Genomic DNA, 22,120 nt, shown 5'->3' with positions numbered 1-22,120 from the left:
ATGAATGAGGTGTCATTGCTCCCCTCTCAGAAAAGAAAATCTGCTACAGATCTAACTCCTCTTGCCCAGGTACCAGCTCATTCCTCTGGTCTTTTCGTAGCAAAACTCCTTGGAAGAGCTTTCTGTACTTCCCCATTTCTCTTCTCGTTTCTTTTCAACTCAAGAAAAAGCAGGTGTTCACAGTCACCATTCCAAGAACACCTCTCCTCTTAAATTTATAAATGAGATCTACTTGTCTAAATTCAGTGGTCATTTTCTGTCCTCAACATGCTTGATCTAACGGCAGCATCTGACATACTTGTATTGTAACTCTCGTGCTTACACACTCTTACTTTGGCTTTCAGTCTACCACACTCAAGGTTACTCTTTCCTTTCTGGCCATTTCTTTACATCTCTCTCCATAGGTTCTCCTGATCTCCATTACTTCTCAAGTAAATCAGAACTAGGGTGACCAGATACAGCAAATAAAAATGCAAGACAACCAGTTACATTTGAAATATTTCATAGGACTACTCACCCTAAATTTATCTGAAATTTATCTGAAATTAATTTTTTTTAACGATTTTATTTATTTGACAGAGAGAGTGAGTACAAGCAGGGGGAGTAACAGAGGGAAAGGGAGAAGGAGAGGGGAGCCTGATGTGGGACTCAATCCCAGGACCCTGAGATCATGACCTGAGCCGAAGGCAGACACTTAACCAACTGAGCCACCCAGGCGCCCCTGAAATTCAAATCTAGGTGGGCATCTGTAGTTTATCTGGCAGCCCATACCGGAACTCCTGGGCTTGTTATCTATTTTATCTACTTTGCTCAGAGCCTGCTCTGAGTCATCATCACTTCTTGTCTCGATTATTATACTTACTAATGGTTTCTTGCTTTCCATCTATTTTTAACACAGTAGCCAAAGTCCCTGGTAAAATATAAACTGATCGTGTCATTTCTGTTCTAAACCTTCCAGTGTCTTTCCACTTTACTCAGCAAAAACCTATATCCCGGGGCGCCTGGGTGGCACAGCGGTTAAGCGTCTGCCTTCGGCTCAGGGCGTGATCCCAGCGTTGTGGGATCGAGCCCCACATCAGGCTCCTCTGCTATGAGCCTGCTTCTTCCTCTCCCACTCCCCCTGCTTGTGTTCCCTCTCTCGCTGGCTGTCTCTATCTCTGTCAAATAAATAAATAAAAAATCTTTAAAAAAAAAACCCTATGTCCCTAACATGACCTATAATGACCCAACATATACTTCCCCTCTTCCATTCTCTGACAGTCTCCTAAATTCTCTATTTCTGGTTCACTCTGTTCCAGCTCCCTCTCCCTGTGTCTCCCAACTCCTAGGGTGGGGCCAAGTCTGGTTTGGCCTGACTTCCACCAGCACACGTAGTGTATGTGGCCTGCCCAAGGAGGAATCCCAGGTACTTACGGTACAGCTGCCAGAAGCAGCTTCTTTGCACCTCCACCTGTGCCAAGGTGGTGGGGGCTCTGGGATTTCTATTCCCTGTTTCTCAGGGGACACTGAGCAACCCTCTCCAGCATCCTGAAACATTGGTAAAGCAGCCTCACCAGGATACCCCACTCCCAGCCTCAGCTGGTGCAGTGACCACAACTAGGGTCCAGGTAAGTCTCCAGCCCCTTCCAGAGCCCCAGCTCACCTGCAGCCACTGGGTGCTCACCCAGCCTTGCTCTGCTTGGGTTTTGGCTGTTTGGGGTGTAGAGAAGCCCATGTTTACATGCCTGAGGCCTGGGGGCTGCCCTCAAGAGATAAAAAGTAATTGTGGCCTCAAGAGAGAAATCATATGGAAAGTGTACACAGGGCGCCTGGGTGACTCAGTCAGCTAAGCGTGCGATTCTTGGCTTTGGCTCAGGTCATGATCTCAGAGGCATGAGATCCAGCCCCGTGTTGGGATCCATGCTGGACATGCAGTCTGCTTTGGATTCTCTCCCTCCCTCTGACCCTCCAAACTCCCTTTCCCCCACTCTCTCTCTCAATTAAAAAAAAAAAAAAAAGAGTTTGTAGATCAATTCTAAAATTACAGCACGCATCAGAATCAGGTAGTGTTTATTAATACAAATTGCTAAGCCCAACCACCCTCTGATTCAGAGGGTCTGAAGGTGGGAAGGGACAAGAAGCTACAACTCTAACAAGCTCCCAGGTGATGCTGATGTTGGTTTGGGAACAACACTTTCAGAACCACTGGTATGAAGTAACAGGAGGCCACATATAACCTTTTGAATTCTCTGAGTGCCTCATTTGCCATTTCTTCAAGTTTCTAGTCCTTCACCAAAGCAACAGATCACTAATACATGTTGAACATAGTCATTCTCATTCTCTACCAGTATTCATATAATCAGAAATACAAAATAAGATCTGTTTAGGGGCACCTGGGTGCCACAGTCCCTTAAGCCTCTGGCTTTTGGTTTCAGCTCAGATCGTGATCTCAGGGTTGTGAGATCGAGCCCCACGTGGGGCTCCACACTCAGCAGAGTCTGCTTAAGACTCTCTCTCCCTCTCCCTGTTCCCTCCCCAGCTCTAAAATAAATCTTAAAAAAAAAATGCTTTCATTTGACTCTAAACCCTAACAGTTCATTTCCTTGGATATTTTGAGGGAACAATTCCAATTTCCATGGTGCTGGTGGCGGGAGCACAGGCAGACTTTAGCTGGAGCTATCCAGCCCGAGAGAACTGACATAATCAACTCTTCAACTCTGATTCAGGAATAAATGCTTTGAGTTACAGTATCTACTATTATCAAGCTTTTGCTTCCATCAATTTCACAGATTAGCAACATCAGACAGGGCCGCTCTGATCTCCGATCAAGACAAAAACAAGACTACTCTTACTGGATCTGACTATCAAAAAAGAACAGGCACATCATGAACACACATGACCAAAAATGACCAAATACCCACGTCTCCTGGAGAATGGGACTGATAACTCTGCCCATTACGCTTCAGCCCATGATTTAAGACTCCAGTCATAGAATCCTCTTCCTCCCAGCATCCTATCAGAGCACTGCCCTGTTTCCTTAGATCCTCCAAATCACCTAACACAGCCCAAATCCTAAAATAAGTCCTTTCCACCACCACCTCACTGAAGCTCTCGGGAGGTTCTTCATGCTGTGTGTTCCTCACCGAGGGTGATAAACCAACCCACTCAAATGCAAGTGTGTTCCTGCACCGTTTGGATCGAGTGTGTTGACAGGGTAGAGGAGAGGTAGACCTTGTGGGAAGAGAGGGCGGAAGCAGGCTTCCCTCGTGGTAGTGGGAGGGACTGCGGGAGGTGGGCACGTGGTTAAAAAGGATTCTGATGTGCCCAGAATCACTGCTCTCAAGCCAAGTTCCAGCTCTGATCTCTGTGCTGAGTGCCAAGGCTGGGACCAGGGGGAGGAAACCGAAGGACTCACTTTAGGCAAAAAATTTAAGGGGGTAACCAACAAACTCAGTATTGAAGACAAACACTATTTTAAGGCAATATATTTTTAATTTTTTTAAGATTTTATTTATTTGAGTTAGAGAGTGAGACAGAGAGCGAGAGACAGAGCAGGAGCAGGGGAGGCACAGAGGGAGAGGGAGCAGCAGGAGCCTGATTCGGGGCTCGATCCCAGGACCCTGAGATCATGACCTGAGCCGAACACAGACATTTAACCGACTGAGGCACCCAGGTGCCCCAAGGCAGTATTTTTTAAAATCAAAATTAATGCAAAAAATACATGAGGAACAAAATGTCAAAATATCGAAGAGTATTGATTTTTCCTTCATAAATGCTTTCTTCCAAACTCATGTGTAACTAATTCATGTAGAATACCTGTTAAAATTGTATTTGATTCAATACTTTAATATTAAAAAAATTAAGTATTACAGATAATGTTCAAGTACCCCAAAACCATTCTTCTCATTCCTTTATGCAGCAGAATGTGGTACCTCTCAATCTACTATTAAAATAATATGAAACATTTGAAAGATATACAGAAGCAAAAAGAAAAATTTTAAAACAGTGTATTTTCATTAATCCACATTTATTGAATGTTAATTCCTGTTTGATTTTCCCCTTTTGGTTGCTGTCATTTCATTCACATATATATATATACCAAAGCACCTACTACTAAAAATATGGACACTGGGGGACCTGGGTGGCTCAGTCAGTTATCGTCTGATTTTAGCTTGCATCATTATCTCAGGGTCCTGGGATTGAGCCCCGTGACAGGCTTCCCGCTCAGTGGGAAGTCTGCTTCACCCTCTCCCTCTGCACCTCCCCCCAAGTTCTTTCTCAAATTAAATCTCAAAAAAAAAAAAAGTGAACATTATCTTACAACACCTTTATAATACCTAAGAAAATAATCAATGCTTTTAATACGTAATCCAGGGGTAGGTGGCTCAGTTGGTTAAGCATCTGCCTTCGGCTCAGGTCATGATCCCAGGACCCTAGGATGGAGTCCCACATCGGGCTCCCTGCTAAGTGGGGAACCCGCTTCTCCCTCTGCCGCTGCTCGTGTGCATGCTTGCTCTCTCAAACAGATAAAATCTTTAAAAAAAAAAACTTAATCCATATTCAAACTTCCCCTAGCGGCTCGTTAATTGTCTTTTAAAATTCGGTTTGTTCAAATCACGAACCAAAGACCCAGGTTTCACATTTAGAAATGTTCAGTTCCATTACTTCTTGCCCTTTTGGCTAAAATCAAGTATAGAAATTTTCAGTTCCAACTGGCTTTGGGGGGGGGGTATTATTTACTTAACTGCCTTGGTCATTCGCCTGGATAATTTCCACATAATTGTGTTGTTCCCTCATAGTGCATTTAGCTTATTCCCCTCTACTCCATGTATTTGCTATCAACTAAAGGTAGCTGCAAGGGTTTGTTGAATTCAGATTCAAATTTTGCAGCAAGAACAATTCATAGGTGATGCAATGTTGTTCAAAAAATTTCAAATGAGTGTACACATACTGTCTAGCTGTTCTACTTTAGTGATGCTATGATTGGTCAATGGGTTGGGTGGTGACAGCCCGACAGATCAATTAGAAAGGCTGGAACGAGCTCAGTTAAAGTGCTGCTGAAAACCTCAAGCACTGAAAGGAAACAAAGGTGTTATCTGCAAAAACATAATTGTCTTTTAGAAAACTCACAAGAATGGGTGCCCAGGGGGCTCAGGTCATGATCCCAGGGTCCTGGGATCTAGTTCCGCATCAGGCTCCCTCTGCCTGCTGCTCCCCCTGCTTGTGCTTGCTATCAAATAAATAAAATCTTAAAACCAAAAAAACAAGAATCCAGATAAAATCTTGAGGGTATTTTTAGCAAGATTACTGTAAAATGTATGTGTAATGTGTATCAATATGTAAGCAACAAACAGAAAATACAATGTTTAAATAGTGAAACTTTACCCCCATGTTTATTGCAGCGTAAGGGTAGGTAAGCCAGGATAGGGAAGCACCCCAATTGTCCACCAACAGATAAAGATGTGCTATATAGAGCACACACATACAAATGGAAGATGACACTGCTGTTAGAGTACGAGATCTTGCCGTTTGCAACCACACGGATGGATCTAGATGTTATGCCAAGTGAAGTCAGTCAGAGAAAGAAAAAGACCATATGATTTCACTTCTACGTGGAAGCTAAATAACAAATGGAAAAATGAACCAAAAAAAGTAGAAACAGACTCATAACTACAGAGAACTGATGGCTGCCAGAGGGGAGGAGGTTAGGGGGATGGGCAAGATGGGTGAAGAGGAAAGGGAGATACAGGCTTCCAGTTACAGAATGAGTCAGTCACAGGAGTAAAAGGTACAGGAGAGAATATAGTCGATGGTATTGGAACAGTGTTGTATGGTGACAGATGGTAGCTACTTGTGATGAGCACAGCGTAACATAGACTTACCCAATCACGGAAACTAATTTAACTAATGTAACATTGTGTATCAGCATTGTATATTCATCATTGTGTATTCATCAGCAACACTGTGTATTCAAAAGAAGTGGAAGTTTTACAATTGCATCAAAAATATTAAATAGTTAGGAATTAATCTAAAATGAGTATGTATTGTGAAGAAAATCATAAATATTTAGGGGAAGGTATTAAGGAATACCTTTATAAATGCAAAAGGACACCATAGGCATGTGTGGGGAACACTCAATATAGCAAAGGTGCCAATTAAAATTACGGCTTCAGTGTAATCCCAATAAAATCCCCAAAGACATTATAGCATTAAGGTAAGCTGAAGAACAAAATGCCAAGAAGAATCCATATGTCTTCATATATATATATATATATATATATATATATACACACACACACACACACACACGTATATATATGTGATATATATTTTTTTTCATATATATGTGTGTGTGTGTATATATATATATATATATATAATTTTATCTTCATCCCATGACCAGATGCTCATCCGTAGCTCCCTGGACACTTTCTCCAGCATCTCTCAGTGCTCCAGGTTGACAATGGTGAGGAATCGCAGGGCCAATAAATTCCTTTTTCAAGGATCAGAGAAGAAATCCTTGGGGAACTGGATGGGAACCTGGACATGCTTTCCCAGGAGCCTAACGTCATTTCTCAGGTACTGGGCTTTGCAGGGAGGCAGAGCTGGCCGCCTGTATCCACTGTATTTCATGATCGATGCAATGACGCTTGGATGCAACTGCAGGTTAATGTGTCAGATGTGTCAGCACACGACCTCGAAGCCCAGCCAGGAGTAGGGGGACAGCACATCATAGAAGAGCTCCAAGGTGCATGGCAGGGCCTCATGTTGCAGCAGCACCCATTCACATAACTTTTAAAAATGCAATATACTACAATGAACTATACTCTATCAGGTGGGCGAAGATAATCTTCACAGAGAGAGCGAGAAATCACAAGCAGGGGGGAGAAGCAGACTCCCCACTGAGCAGGGAGCCTGATGAGGGACTCAATCCCAGGACTCTGGGATCATGACCCGAGCCAAAGGCAGATGCTCAACCGAGTCACCCCAGGTGCCCCAGAATACCATGGTAATTCTTCTGAGGGTTAGGGGGTGGGCAACTAGAAATATACATCAAAAGGTTCACTGTATACAGCTATAAACCGAATAATTATTCTTTGAAGAATGTGTGCTATTCAAATTTATAAAAATGCAAATATATGCAGTTTTCAATGAGATTTCTAGTATTTACACTTAGTTATGAATAAACATTTATCAGTCTAACATGAAAAGTCTGACATGAAGGACAGAGACCAAATAACCAGGAGGAAGGAGGTTAGAGGAGTAAATATAGGAAGCAAAATACAATTTCAAAAATACTAGAGATAAAATTCTTAAACAAGAAACTAACCACACCTACTATGTTCCAGGAGGAGCAAGTAGGCCAGGGTAGATAGAGGGGAGATTCTTTAACAGGAAAATCTGATAAAGTTACTCTCTCCCTCAAAAGCCTCGAAGGACCCATTTACTTAACTAAAATACCTAAAATGGCCTATTTGACCCTACAAAGGCTGGTGGTCCCCCCCCCAACTCACCTCTCTGACCTCACAACTCCTCCCGCACTCGCTCAACTCTCAGGCTTCCTCGCTGTCCCTGGTGTGCCAATCCCTTCCCTGTAACATTTGCTTCACCCATTCCCTCTGCAGCGTTCCACCACTGCTATTCCCTCATCCAAAGTTCTGCTGAGTCCATGTTCTCTAAAATGCCTACCCTGACCACCCAAGTTCAGGCAGCCAACGCCTTCCACCATAGTACCTCACTCCCTGGACACTGATTTACTTTTCCCTGTACCCACTGTACTTTATTAGCTTCTAAGTTGCTGTATCAATTATTTATGATTATTTGATTATCTTTTTTCTCCCTTCTAGGAAGTATGTTGCTCAAGGACAGGAATCTTAGTTTTGCTCACCTAGTACAATTTCAGACTGAAGATATCCCTGATAGTTAATTTTACGTGCCACTTTGCTGGGCCTCGGTGCCAGGTACATCATCAAACATTATTCTGGATGTTCCTCTGAGGGAGTTGTTGGGCAAGACCAACATTTAAATTGGTGGACTTTAAGCAGATTGCCCTCTAATGTGGGAGAGCCTCAAATCTACTGAAAGAGTGAATAGAATGAAAGTCTGACCTACCCTGAGCCAAGAGGGAGTTCTACCAGGAAATGACCTTCAGACTTGAACCGAAGCACACCATCTTCCCTGGGTCTCTAGGTTGCTGGTTTTTTAACACTGGCCAGGCCAATCTTCACAGGTTGCCCAGTCTCCACTACCATTTGAGCTAATTCCTTAAGATGAATCTTTCTCTAAAAAATACATCTTACTGGTTGTTTCTCTGAAGAATCCTGACAGAGTATCTCACCACTCAGCAAAATAAATGGACAAAGCTCAGAACACTAGGAATAAAAAAGATCTTTAAAACATCCTAGGAAAATGGTACCCAAGTATCAAGAATCAGACCAGTATCAAACTTCTCAGAGCAACAGTATGTTTTGAAAATTAGGTAATACGACTTCCAAAGTTGCCATGTGTATCTGGCTTAACTGGCACCTCAGTATAGGCAGAACAAAATCATTTTGAAACATGCAAAATCCCCCAAATCTTAAAATATCAGGGGTAGGATGACACTCCAAATGAAAAGATAAACAAGTAGAAAGACACGGGATTAAACCAACAAGGAATTCAAGAACAGAGGCAACTCCCAGGATAGTGGGGACAGAGAAAGCTATACACATAGGGAGCTTGTTCAGACTGGAATGTGAAATCCAGAACCATGTCCACCAGGAAAAGAAGTATTAGACTATCTTTGATCTGTATAAATGTGTGTAGGGAAAGGGCCTCTAAAGGCCAAATCCTCAGTATCTATAGTAATCAGTCAAACTGTGTCAACTGATAATAGACACATTCAATAAAGAAAGAAGAAATATGGTACTAAGCGTTATGGAAGTAGGGGCGCCTGGGTGGCACAGCGGTTAAGCGTCTGCTTTCGGCTCAGGGCGTGATCCCGGCGTTCTGGGATCGAGCCCCATATCAGGCTCCTCTGATGGGAGCCTGCTTCTTCCTGTCCCACTCCCCCTGCTTGTGTTCCCTCTCTCGCTGGCTGTCTCTGTCGAATAAATAAATGAAATCTTAAAAAAAAAAAAAAAGAGTTATGGAAGTAAACAGAAGAATCCACTAAAGGCAGATACATGGTAAGGATGACTGTGAAGACAACAACTTACTCAACTGTAAAAGAATGACTATAATTAAAAGACAACTTTTGGCAATTTCAACAGGAAATACTTTGTTGTATCTACTAAGTAGTATAATTCTCATACACTTTATCTAAGAAATTCAAAGCACTTGGCCATTGATACCTAAAACATCTATAAAATTGGCATTACTACCATGTTTTAATAGTCGGTAAAAATGAAGGAGAAAAATCTGTTCTGGTTTTTCAGCAGTAAACCTTAAGAGTCCAGGACTACTGAGACTAAATTTACTGGCTAAGCTACCCCGACACTGAAACGGTATTGTCCCCAGGTCCTTCATCGCTCATCATCTGTTACTGAAGAGAGTTTAAGAGGTTCAGGATCTACTCCAACATAGAAATAGGGACAAACGGCTTCTATGAAACAATCATTAAAATTATAGAGAAGAGATCCATCATTCATGTTGTAAAAGGAAACCTCACCCAACTCACAGTCCAGAAAAATGCCAATCTTACTGGGTCTTACTACAGGCAGAAGCTGGGTTCTTTTATGACCCAGAATAACATAAATGCTTTCAAAACATCTCCCAATTGCCCACAATCCACCCTCAGCTACCGCCCTACTCCCCCAATTCCTAGGAAAACAGTCTCGACACACCCCCAAGGTCCATTTAGGCTTGTTTCCCACTTCTACCTCCCAGTAATGCCGGCCAGAACTAAATCTCCTAGAACCCAGGACAGCAGGGCGGAGATAAAACCTCCTTGGGTTGTAACAAAGGTGAGTTTTTTTGTTTCCATATCGCACACTTTTTCTATCCTCAGAGACAATTAGCTGAGGGTGTGCTGTTTCAAGATCTAGAATCACATCTGCTCGAAATGGCTTGATCATTCTGTCCAAGCCAGAATACTGTGGAGGAAGGCTAAAGCCGTATTTCTTTAACTGGAACACAAAGAGCTCAGGGTATTTTAGGTTTTGGTACCTGTAGTAGATACCCTTAACGCGGGTCAGTAATTCCAGCTCTGACTGCACACACTTGCACTCTACCTCCTTCAGCAGATGTTTTAATGCGGAAACGTGATTTAAAAATGTTCTTCGGTTCTCATTTAGTTTCATTAAAATGTCCCTCTCTTCATCTTCCATCTGCCCAAGAAGAGCCTCCTGCTGATTCTGTAGAAACAGTCTAATTTGCTCAAATTCGGAAATGATTTCTTCTCTCCTATACTCTACCTTCTTTTTCAGGTCCACTATTTTGCTGGCTTGAAGACTTATCACTTTTTCTACTCGTTCCATGTTGTCCTTCAAGGGCTCAAGGCTATATTCTAGAATTTTCCTGTGAAAAGAGGCAGCTTTCTTAATGGGGCAAATGTAGTGTTTCTGATGTTGAACAGAGAAATTGCATTGTGTACATAAAACCTCTAGGTCCTTCCCACAAAAAAGGGTCAGAAACTGATTGTGCTTCTCACACACAGAATACTCTTCCTGCCTTTTCCTCTTGCTCCTTCTGACCTGCAGTTGTTTAGCAATTTCAGTCAAATTACTGAGCTGGCGGTTGCTCCTGAAGGTTTTGTTATGAAAGCAAAAACGGCAGATAGGACAGGGGAAAGTATCATCTAGATCCTTCCACATCATGTTGATGCAGGAGCGACAGAAGTTGTGCCCACAGTTTATAGTCACTGGGTCTTTCAAGTAATCCAGACAGACAGGGCAGCTAGATTCCTCTTGGAGTTGCACCAGGCCTGTCACAAATTCCATTGAGCCGACAACAGAAGTGGTGGGCAAGAATGCTCCCCTTGGCAAGGCCTGTCTTAAGCTCAAGACCCAGTGAGTAGATATCCTCCCCCAGACCTCACAGGTTTAGCTCTCACTGGCCCAGCACGCTGATGGCAGCCACTGAAGTCTTGTTTCGGGTCCTGCCCCTTAGCTTGAGGGCGAGAAGGATTCACTGTTTGCAGCTCTCTCACACACAGAGGAGCTCGCCTAAATTTAAGATTAACAACTTTCTTCTTCAAGAAAGTAGCCACAGGTCCAAGTGGGCAATCACTCCTGTGGATGAGAAAAGTTTTTAATTTTCAAAATCTACTAGACTTGCTATCACAATATAATAATTAATTTAGGCAACAATCATCAATAACTGTAAAAAGTATTCAGTGAGGTTTCTTGGATAATAATATATTCATAAAATCTCAAAATATCACTCTAACAATTATATTTTATTTATAGAGAGGAAAAATAAGTGCCTTTACAATGTAGAGATCTAAAGAATTCCTCCTGACCAATGAAAGGACGAACTGATGGCTGCAATGAGGAAAACATAACTTACAGAGTAGTTCTGCCCAAAAAAAGAAAAGAAAGAAATTCACCTCAATTTATTTATTTATTTATTTTTAGGATTTTATTTATTTATTTGATAGACAGCCAGCGAGAGAGGTAACACAAGCAGGAGGAGTGGGAGAGGAAGAAGCAGGCTACCAGCGGAGGAGCCTGATGTGGGGCTCGATCCCAGAACGCGGGGATCACGCCCTGAGCTGAAGGCAGATGCTTAATGACTGAGCCACCCAGGCGCCCCTTCCTCAATTCAATCACAAGGAAACAATCACTAAAATCTAAACCATGGGAACATTGAACAAGTCAATGGTCTTCAACTCTATGCAATGGCACTGAAAAAAAAAAAAAGGGAGAACTTCTACATTAAGAGACTAAAGAAACAACGAGAAATTTGTGATCTTAACTTTCTAGAGTCTAGATAGGCAGATAAACTGCTCTAAAGTGGATAGCCTAGGGGTGCCTGGGTGGCTGTTGGTGAAGCATCTGGCTTCAGCTCAGATCATGATCTCAGGGTCCTGGGATCAAGTCCCACATCGGGCTCCCTGCTCAGCAGGGAGCTGCCTTCTCCCTCTCCCTCTGCCCCTCCCCCTGCTTGTGCAAGAGAGCACACTGTCAAATAAATAAGTTCTTTTTTAAAAAATTAAAAAACAGGGGTGCCTGGGTGGCGCAGTCAATAAGCGTCTGCCTTTGGCTCAGGGCGTGATCCCGGCGTTCTGGGATCGAGCCCCACATCAGGCTCCTCCGCTAGGAGCCTGCTTCTTCCTCTCACACTCCCCCTGCTGTGTTCCCTCTCTCGCTGGCTGTCTCTCTGTCAAATAAATAAAATCTTAAAAAAAAAATAAACAAAGTGGATAGTATAGAATAGCAAAAATTTGAATATGCACTGTTTATTAGATAACAATAACATCAAAATTAAATTTCCCCGGATTCAGTAATTGCATCATAGCTACAGAAAATATCCTACTCCTAAGAAATATATTCTGAAGTATTTACAGAGGAAGGGGTCATTATCTTTGAATGTTACTCTGAATGAAGTATTACTTAAAAAAAAAACTCTACAAGAAAAAAAACTATGCATACTTATTTGACCAATATCCAATTCCTGGTTTTGATATAGTATTAAGAAACATGGGAATCTGGATGACAGATACATGAGACCTCTCTGTACCGTCTTTCCAAATTCCTGTGACTCTATTACTATTCTAAAGTATGAAAGTTTAAAAAAAAAATCACCTTCGGGCTCATCTAAATGTTTAAATCAAAGAGAAGTGGTGTAGTTCATTTTTCAGAGCATTGGGATACACAATTACTTATGTCCCTTTTCTTTCTACTCATTGACTTTACTGTGTATTATTTGGGCAGGCTGCCACTTTTTAAGATATAGGGACCTAGCATAGCAGCTTAACCTCCCCCAAGCTGCATTCAGCTGCCAGAGGATTAGGGTGCCACCCTTCTACCTGGTCAGCCTGCTTCCGTTCTTGCTCCCTTGTATCCATTCAAGTAATAAAAACTTTCTTGGAATATATAACTCGTAACATTCTAGAGCTTAAAATCCTCCAGTTTCTTTTTTTTTTTTTTTAAGATTTTATTTATTTATTTGAAAAAGCGAGCAAGCACGCATGGGGGAGGGGCAGGAGAGGGACAAGCAGACTCCCCACTGAACAGGGGGCCCAATGGGGGGCTTCCTCTAGTTGCTAAAGGTACTTGAAATCCTCAACTCCTCAACATGGTGTACAAACCCCCGTACCACTTCCCTTTGAGTTAAACATTTGGATGAGCCTGAAGGTGATTTTTCTAAAACTTTAATACTTTGAAATAATAATAGATTCACAGGAACTTTGAAAGATAGTACAGAGAGGTACCTTGTATCTGTCATCCAGATTCCCATGTTTCTTAACAGGCTGAATACTGACCATACTTGTCACTCTGACCTTGACTTCTATCCTCCTTGTTTCACTGCAGTGGTAATTGTCTTGGTTGAACATGCTGAGGTAACTGCATGTACCATCTATCCAGAAATCTCTGTACACCTTGGCCTTTCCCTCTGATCTTCTTTCTCCAATTTTATCTCCTCAGGGAAGTGGTTTCTACTCACCTCGTCTAACACGTATCTAACACATACCTTGAATCCAAGTAATTCGCCAGATCTTTTGGCCACTGTCATCCACACGTGTGTGTGGATAGCAGGGTTCGTGTCCTGTGTGTGGATGGCAGGAATGGGTTGGTAGAAGGTGGGTTTTCCAACATAGACTGACCCACAGCTCGTATCTCCACTTCCTCTGATCTGGCAGGGCTCAAGATTTTTTAGACTCTTCTGTGTTAATCTCCCACCTCGGTATTCCCTCTAACTAGCGACCCTTTCCTCACATTTTCAAGAGGTGGAATTCTAAGGCTTTTGGAGAGAGCTCAAAAGTCTCTGGTGTGTCAAACACTGTGCTGAGTGCCTTCCACACAGTCACTGACTCTCCCCAATTAAACCCTCCCAACTTTGTCAATTAGTGCTGGGAGAGGTGCTCTCACACAGGCCCTGACTGTCCCTGCATGGTCTCTTGGTGTGCCAAGAATGCAGGGCCCTCACTGCTCTTCACTCGGGCCATTTCTCTTCCCTGAAAAAGGAGGCAAAGTCTCCTCGGGGGACCAAGAACAGGCTTGCTGTAATAGTGGACAGCCAAACTCAAAGAGTTCTTTGGCTGTGACAAACCTATGGTGTACACAGCATCCAGCTCAGGAGACTTGGGAGATACGTGGCACCGACACCAACCTGATGCTCAAGCTGTGGGCTGTGCCAGTAGTAACTGAGTCCCGTGTCTGAGCCAGGAGTGTGTGTCGTCTGGCAGCAACCATGAACATCAACAGGCTAACCTATTTGCTTCGAGTAGGGTGAAATCTTAAGCCTTGACAGTTGGGAGTTGAAATCCTTAATTATAGCTGTGAAACTTAAATTGATGAGAATTGAACAGACTTATCCAAAGTCATAATACTAACTGCTATTAACTACTAGCATATTAAACCATTAAGCACACTACGCTCTTCTTGGTACTCCTGTGACATAAGTAGAAATATCTATTTGGTCTTTGGCCCAGGTTCCTGACATAGGGCTCTTAACATCCTTAGACTCACCGTGGTAGTGGTAAGGGTTCATTTTACATGCTAATGAGATGAGTGATGGCTGAGGACCCCTAGATAACTTCAGAATGGAGGTGGGTCACCAGAAAGGCCTAGGCAAGATTAGAGGGTTGGGACTATCAGCCCTAACCTGCATCCTCTTGGGCAGAGGCTCTGGAGTTGCAATCACCAAGGGCCAGTGATTTAATCAACCGTGCAAATGCAATGAGACCTGGATAAAAACCGCTAAATGTTGAGGTTTAAGGTTTAGAGAACTTCTGGGTTGGTGAATACATCCAAGTGCACTGGGGATGGCATGCAGCGCCTGCCCAGAAGAGTAAGTGGTATTGTGCAGAGAAGAGGGACCACAACAGGCCTAAGGCTGCCGTCCTTAGAAAGGCCTGCTTGCAAGGGTGCCCCTTGGCTCCTGTCTCAGAAGTTGGATTTTGGAACAGTTCCCACCATTCCCTGGTTAACAGTGGCTCACTGAGCCTAAAATGTTGGTACAACTAATGCGGTTTATGCTAGCTACCAGCATTCGTTCTGATAACCAAGAAATGTGATATATTCTAAGCAGAGGCTGACCTCATGACCTGTTCCCAAAGAAAAAAGCCTTGGACAATGAGCTTCTAAGAGCTTTCCTGGTGGACATTTCACATGTGTTATCGTAACTTGTTGCTAAAGGAATTAAATGGGTCCTATGTGACTTAACTGGGAAAGAACTGTTGAATGTTTGTTATGGTTTCCTCCAGACTTCAACTCATGAGACTTTTCCTTCTGCCAATTTTGCTTTGCGTCCATTCACTATACTCAGTCTTAACTGTGAGTACACTTTACACTGAGCCCCCGAGTCCTTGTAGCAATGTCTGAATGTAAGGTAGTCTTGGGAACCCATAGACACAAGTATTATTAGAAAAATCTTATAAAGCTTCTAGAAATCTAGCCCAACTACCTACATACTTATAATATCATGTAATGTATTAAAGTATATATTATAGCACTATTTTAGTCTAAAAACACTATACATCTTATTGTTTCTTACCGTTTCATGAGTAAAAAAGGTGTTAATTACTCATGGTAGTTTGGCAAAGAAAGTTTGCATAGATTCTAATTTTGAAGAAGCAATAAGGTATTACATTAAACATTTTTAAATGATTTTTTTAAAAATTTGTTTGACAGAAAGAGAGCACAAGCAGGGTGAGTGGAAGAGACAGAAGCAGGCTCCCCGCTGAGCAGGGAGCCAGATGCTGGGCTCTGTCTCAGGACCCAGACATCATGACCTGAGCCAAAGGCAGACACTTAACAGACTGAGCCACCCAGGCATCCCTACATTAAACATTTTTATTATATTGCAATTGGAGGATAGCAAGATATGCTATCCCAAAACATGCCTCTTTGACATAAAGATGATTTTGAGCTGATTATTTGAAAAACAGACACAGAAGCTCTGAAAACAGACTAGAAGCTACCCTTTTGTAATCGCAATTTACAACACAAACAGGGCCTGTGCGAGGAAGAGAACTCGGTATAGGTAACTTCTTCACCTGGGAGACTAAATCCTTGTCAGGGCCAACTTTACCATGCATTTTCTCTTTTCACTGTCCTGTGAATCACCTTCCTCCCCTATTTCCAGATCTCTTTCCTTAGTTCATTCAGGATGAACTGCCTGGTTGCCTTTTTGAGTCTCACCTTTGTGAGTCTCCCTTATATACAGATGTGAGTACATAATTAATTTTTTTTCTCCTGTTACTCTTTTATTACAGATGGGGGTCTCAGCCAAAAACCTAGAGGGGTAGAGGGATAACTATTTTTCCTCTCCCACACTAAAGTAATGTGTCTTGTAATTCTTTTTGTTTTCCAATCTAACTTTTCATGAGTAACACTGTCACAACAAGGTCCCTAATCTTTGTTTAAAATTCCATATTTGGGGGCACCTGGCTGGCTCAGTTGGAAAAGTGAGGGATGCCTGATCTCAGGATTGTGAATTCAAGTCCCATGTTGGGTGTAGAGATTACATACATATAAATTTAAAAAAATAAAATTCCGTATTTTATGGATACTTTTGGGCTGGGTAAATATGAAAGGAAGTTTTAAGAATATTGCCCAAGGTTTATAGCTAGTATATTTTAAAAAATAGGAATGGAATTTTTGAAATCAGAACAGCTATATGGCTTTAAAGAGTATTTCATTTACTTATTATATTTCTTAAAAGATTCACTTATTTGAGAGAATGCATGGGGGGGAAGCAGAGAGAGAGAGAGAGAGAGAATCCTCAAGCGGACTCCCTGCTGAGCTCAGAGCCCAATGCTCAGGACCCCAGTGTCACGACCTGAGCTTAAACCAAGAGTCAGCCACTCAACTGACTGAGCAACTCAGATGCCCCTAGAAAGAGTATTTCATTTAAAATAAAAAAGAGGTGGGTGGTGTTCCTGCACAGATCCAGGTTCCTAGTGGGTCCTCCCCTTCCCACATACTTAAGTCCTCTAACCCACCCTTCTAGACCCAGACCACAAAATGAAATGAACAACTTTGGGGCCATTTTCCCACTCCAAGCTACAAACAGCCTACTATTGTCTATTGTCTTCTCTATTCCTTCAATTAGTTCCGTAACTCCACAGCAACACTTTTTCATTACTGTTAAGAGTAAGACTTTGAGGACACTAACATCTGGTCCCTACTCTTATTTCCCGACTCCACATATTCATAGCACAGATCATACTTGCGGTTTTACATTTATTTTTGTCAGCTTTTGGTTAGTGACATGGGAATGGATGATTCATGATCTGAATTCTTCTTCATTTTTCCTCAAAGCTGTATTACCTACTTTTATTCTTGTGGCTGCTGAAAAATATTGGCTAATATGAACTCAATAAATATTAAGCTAATAAACCAAACTTGTAGTAGATTCCAAGCTCTCAAGATTCAACCCACGCGAAGTGAAATCATGCTTAACATACCAGAGCCTCGCCTTATCGTTGAAAAAAAAAAAAAAAAAAAGGATAGTTCCCTACCTACAAGGCCTACAAATAAGGGCTACAGGGTGACTGACTACACCATGGAGGTGCCAGCACTGTAGGTTGGAGGACCCTACCTTAACACCCTAACAATCCTCCTTCGGAGAGCATGTGGCCACTTTGCAAACTATCATTCCAATAAAAACCTCCTCACTTCACGCAGTCTCACAACCTCCATTATGACTACATGCGTCTGAGCTGCGGCCAGGGATCCTGTACTTTTTTAAAAACATATTTATTTGAGAGAGATAGGGTGCGCATGTGCACGCGCCTGAGAGAGAGAAAAACGGAGAGCCGGCGGGAGGGCAAGCACAAGAAGGGGGAGGGGGAGAAGCAGGCTCCCCGCTGAGCAGGAAGCCCGATGGGGGGGGGGGGGGGACTCGATTCCAGAACCCCAAGATCACGACCTAAGCCAAAAGCAGACAGACGCTTAACCGACTGAGCCACCCAGGCATCCCAGCCAAAACTTATTTTAAAAAGAAGTACAGGGGGTGCCTGACTGGCTCAGTCGGTTAAGCGTCTGCCTTTGGCTCAGGTCGTGATCCCAGGGTCCTGGAATCGAGTTCCCCCCATCGGGCTTCCTGCTCAGCGGGGAGCCTGCTTCTCCCCCTCTGCCTGCCGTTGCCCCCGTTTCCACTCTCTAACAAATAAATAAAATCTTAAAAAAAGAATTTTCGGTGGAGGGCGGTTGGAGGCAGAATCCTGTGTTCCTCAAAGAGATTTACAGAGTCTGAGGAGAACCAGGGTCGCGCACAAGCCTCGACCCCGAAATCAGGAGCCCAGAAGATGTTCAGGCAGCCCCGGCTCAGCTAAGCCTCATGACGAAAGACCCTGCTTACCTGAAATACACCGCTCAGTGGCTCAAGCGGGAGACTGCGCACTTGATCTCAAATACAGGGTGCTGCAGGTCAGTGATCCCGACATGCTCCTCGGTGTGTGTGAGTTTCTGTGTCAGAGGCGCGTATTTGTTCCGTGCTGTGATTGGCCGTTCCCCGGGAAGTGGGCTGGTGTGGGATCTGCGCATGCTCAATGGCCATGCTTGGACGGGGAGAGTGGGAAGAGGTCCTGAGGAGAGCTGGGACTCGGTAAGGCTCAGTGACCAAGATCGTTAGTCCTAGTGTAATTTGGGTTATTAATATGTCTAGTCCTGTGAGAAACTTGGGAGCCAAAGTAAGGCCAAACCGTACTTGCAGGCTGGTTTTAAAATCTGCAATATCCCATCCTCCTTGCAGACAGTGAAGGAATGATTCTGCACTGTAATCATTTCAGCTCGTGTGGGATTACAGGTTGTTGAAGGTGAGGCGGTAGTTAGCCTTGAAAGAACAAGCCTCTTTGGATCAATTTGCATCTCAGTGAGTGCTTGGGTGGGTCTGTCCCACCCTGTAGATTATGCCCACCAACTGAGGCTGCCCAGGTCTCTCCTTGAAGTGTCTTTTAAGGTGAGTCAGTTGGACAACTTGAGGATAAAACCTTCAAGGCTGAAGGTTCAAGAATTGAGATGCCTCTTAACTCTTAGAACTTGTACTGTGGGACTGAAAGAGGCTAATATTTGCAGAAGAAATAATAAAATTAATGTATCACCTTATAATTGAAATCATAGGGCTAGATTCTCAGGAGAATAACCTACTGTTATGTGGTCATCATTCAGATGATCCAAATATATTTCTCATACATATTTGGCCTTTGTCTATGGTTTCTGTTTCACAGCCCCCCAAACCCTTGTAACTTCGGGGGTGACAAGAGTAATGGAAGCATCTTTTGTTGCAATATTTAGTTTCCTGTCCTCAGTTCCTTCAGTGTGTAAAGGTGAAATGGGTGTTTGGTTATTCATAACCAGCCCCTTTCAACCACAACTGTCAATGAGGTGACTTTTAGAAATTCCCTAAAGATCTTGGGGATACTGTTTGCCAGGAGAAATTACTGAGAATGGAAGGTTGGAACTTTTGGTCCCACCCTGATTTCTAGAGAGGGGAGGGAGACTGGAGGGTCAATCAGTCACCGATGACCAATGATTTAATCAGCCATGCTTAAGTAATAAAACCTCCACAAAAAACAAAGAAGGGGGCTCCTGGGTGGCTCAGTCAGTTAAGCGTCTGCCTTTGTCTCAGGTCATAATCCCAGAATTCTGGGATGGAGCCCCAAGTCAGGCTCCCTGCTCAGCGAGGAGCCTGCTTCTCCCCCTCCCCCCACCAGGCTTGTGTTGTCTCTCGTGCGTGTGCTCTCTCTGTCTTTCTCTCTCAAATAAATAAAAATCTTTAAAAACAAAACAAAAAAGGAGGGGGGTTTGGAAAGCTTCCAGATTGGTGAGCCAGAGAGTTCCCTTGTGCCACCATGCTGGGCCCCAGACTCCGCAAGGACAGAGTCTCCTTTGGAATCTTGCTGTACGTGTTGCTCCATTTGGGTGTTGATTCTTATCTTTCAGTATCCTTTAGATATAATCCATTGAGTAAATGGAAGGTATTTTAAGCTAACAAATGGAAGAAAACATAATGGGGAAATAATAACAGAGGAGAGGACAGCCTACAGGCTTTCCAGAAAACATTCATTACATTTATAATATTTCCCGTTTAGGCATTTACCCAAGTTTGCAACACATTTTAAAATAAAATGAACTTTATGTGAGGACATGGACAAACTCCTAGATAAAATTTTCAGAGAAAAATTTACAGAATACACAGGACGCTCCCATTTCTTGAATCCATACACACACTCGTACCATACACACGCTCATATGCATAGGTTATTTGGGAGGTATGCAGACGAAGCTGCTCCAGGTAATGTCTAGATTCTAGGGAACTGACTGGAGCACACAAAGTCGCCATGTAAACCTTTTCACTCATGAATTGTTTTCATGACCTTCAGAAGACCATTTTAATTTTTTGTTAAGATTTATTTGTATAAGAGAGAGAGAAAGAGCATGGGGGGGGCAGAGGAAGAGAGAGAATCTGAAGCAGACTCCCCGCTGAGTGCAGAGCTGCCTCAGGGTCAATGTCACTGCCAAAACCAACAGTGGGATGATGAACCAACTGTGCCACCCATGCGCCCCCCACCCCACCATTTTAATTTTAAAGTTTCAAACTGATATTTTCGGGTGCAGGCATTTGTGTTCGTAATTAAAGGAAAATCTTTTCGCTCTGTTACGTGCTGTCTTCAGGAGATCTATAATACTTGTTTGCTTTCCTCACTCTCTGTGACGCTAGTAGGCGTGCTGATCATTGCCTAAACCAATCAATAAATTTGGGGTTGCAAAATGGTAACGGTCTTCTACCTTATTTTATTTTTATTTTAAGATTTATTAATTTGGGGTACGTGGGTGGCTCAGTCAGTTAAGCATCCAACTCTTGATTTTGGCTTAGGTCATGATCTCGGGGTCCTGGGAATGAGCCCCACATTGGGCTCTCTGTTCAGCAGGAAGTCTTCTTCTCCCTCTGCCTGCCGCTCCCCCTGCTCATGCTCTCTGTCTCATGCTCTCTCTGTCTCAAACAAATAAATAAAATATTTTTTAAATGTTTTATTTATTTTAGAGAGAGAGAGACAGAGCACGACAGAGGAGGGGCAGAGGGGGAGAGGGAGAAAGAGAATCTAAGCGGACTCTGCACTGAGTAGAGCCTGACTCGGGGTTGGATCCCATGACCCTGAGATCACAACCCAAGCCGAAACCACGAGTCGATCGATGCTCAACCGACTGGACCACCCAGGCACCCCCATTCTATCCTATTTTAAATACTAGTGGAATATATGTTTGGTAGTAACTTTTCTTGTTATTTGACCAACGTGAAGTGCCGTTTGTGTCAAAAGGGAAGAATAAATACTTCACTGGGCATCCTTTTAAAAGGGGAATATTGGGGGGCACCTGGGTAGCGCAGTCGTTGAGCGTCTGCCTTCGGCTCAGGGCATGATACCAGCCTTCAGGGATCGAGTCCCACATCGGGCTCCTCCGCTGGGAGCCTGCTTCTTCCTCTCCCACTCCCCCTGCTTGTGTTCCCTCTCTCGCTGGCTGTCTCTATCTCTGTCAAATAAATAAATAAATAAAATCTTTAAAAAAAAAAGTTGGGGGGGAATATTGGGACGCCTGCGTGGCTCAGTCGGTTAAGCATCAGCCTTCGGCTCAGGTCATGATCTGAGGGTCCTGGAATCGAGCCCTGCATGGGGCTCCCTGCTCAGCGGGGAGCCTGCTTCTCCCTCTCCCTCTGCCTGCCTCTCCCCTTGCTTGTGCTCTTGCTCTCTCTGTGTCAAATAAGTAAATAAAATCTTTAAAAAATAAAAGGAAAATATCTTTGGGCTGGGGCACCTGGGTGGTGCAGTCAGTTAAGTGATCGACTCTTGGTTTCAGCTCAGGTCTACATCTCAGGGTTGTGAGATCAAGCCCTGAGTGGAGCTCTGCACTCAGCCCAGAGTCTATTTCAATTTCTCTCTTCCTCTCTGTCTGCCCCTCCCCACCCCACATTCTCTCACTCTCTCTCTCTCTCAAATAAATAAATCAATCTTTTTTAAAAAGTGGGAGGGGGGATATCCTGTCCCTGGGAACAA

General features: G+C 43.3%; 1 protein-coding gene across 1 annotated transcript; it reads right to left on the bottom strand.

Moving 5' to 3' along the window:
- Positions 1–9,482: 9,482 nt before the first annotated feature.
- Positions 9,483–10,898, bottom strand: LOC113255509 (tripartite motif-containing protein 60). The gene has a single exon (XM_026499100.3). It carries the CDS (start codon positions 10,896–10,898, stop codon positions 9,483–9,485), a length of 1,416 nt encoding a protein of 471 aa, XP_026354885.2.
- Positions 10,899–22,120: the final 11,222 nt, after the last annotated feature.

Source organism: Ursus arctos, unplaced genomic scaffold (genome assembly GCF_023065955.2).
Source record: "Ursus arctos isolate Adak ecotype North America unplaced genomic scaffold, UrsArc2.0 scaffold_11, whole genome shotgun sequence".
NCBI lineage: Eukaryota > Metazoa > Chordata > Mammalia > Carnivora > Ursidae > Ursus > Ursus arctos.
Note: the sequence above shows the minus strand (reverse complement) of the source record. Positions and strands in the feature narration are given on the sequence as shown.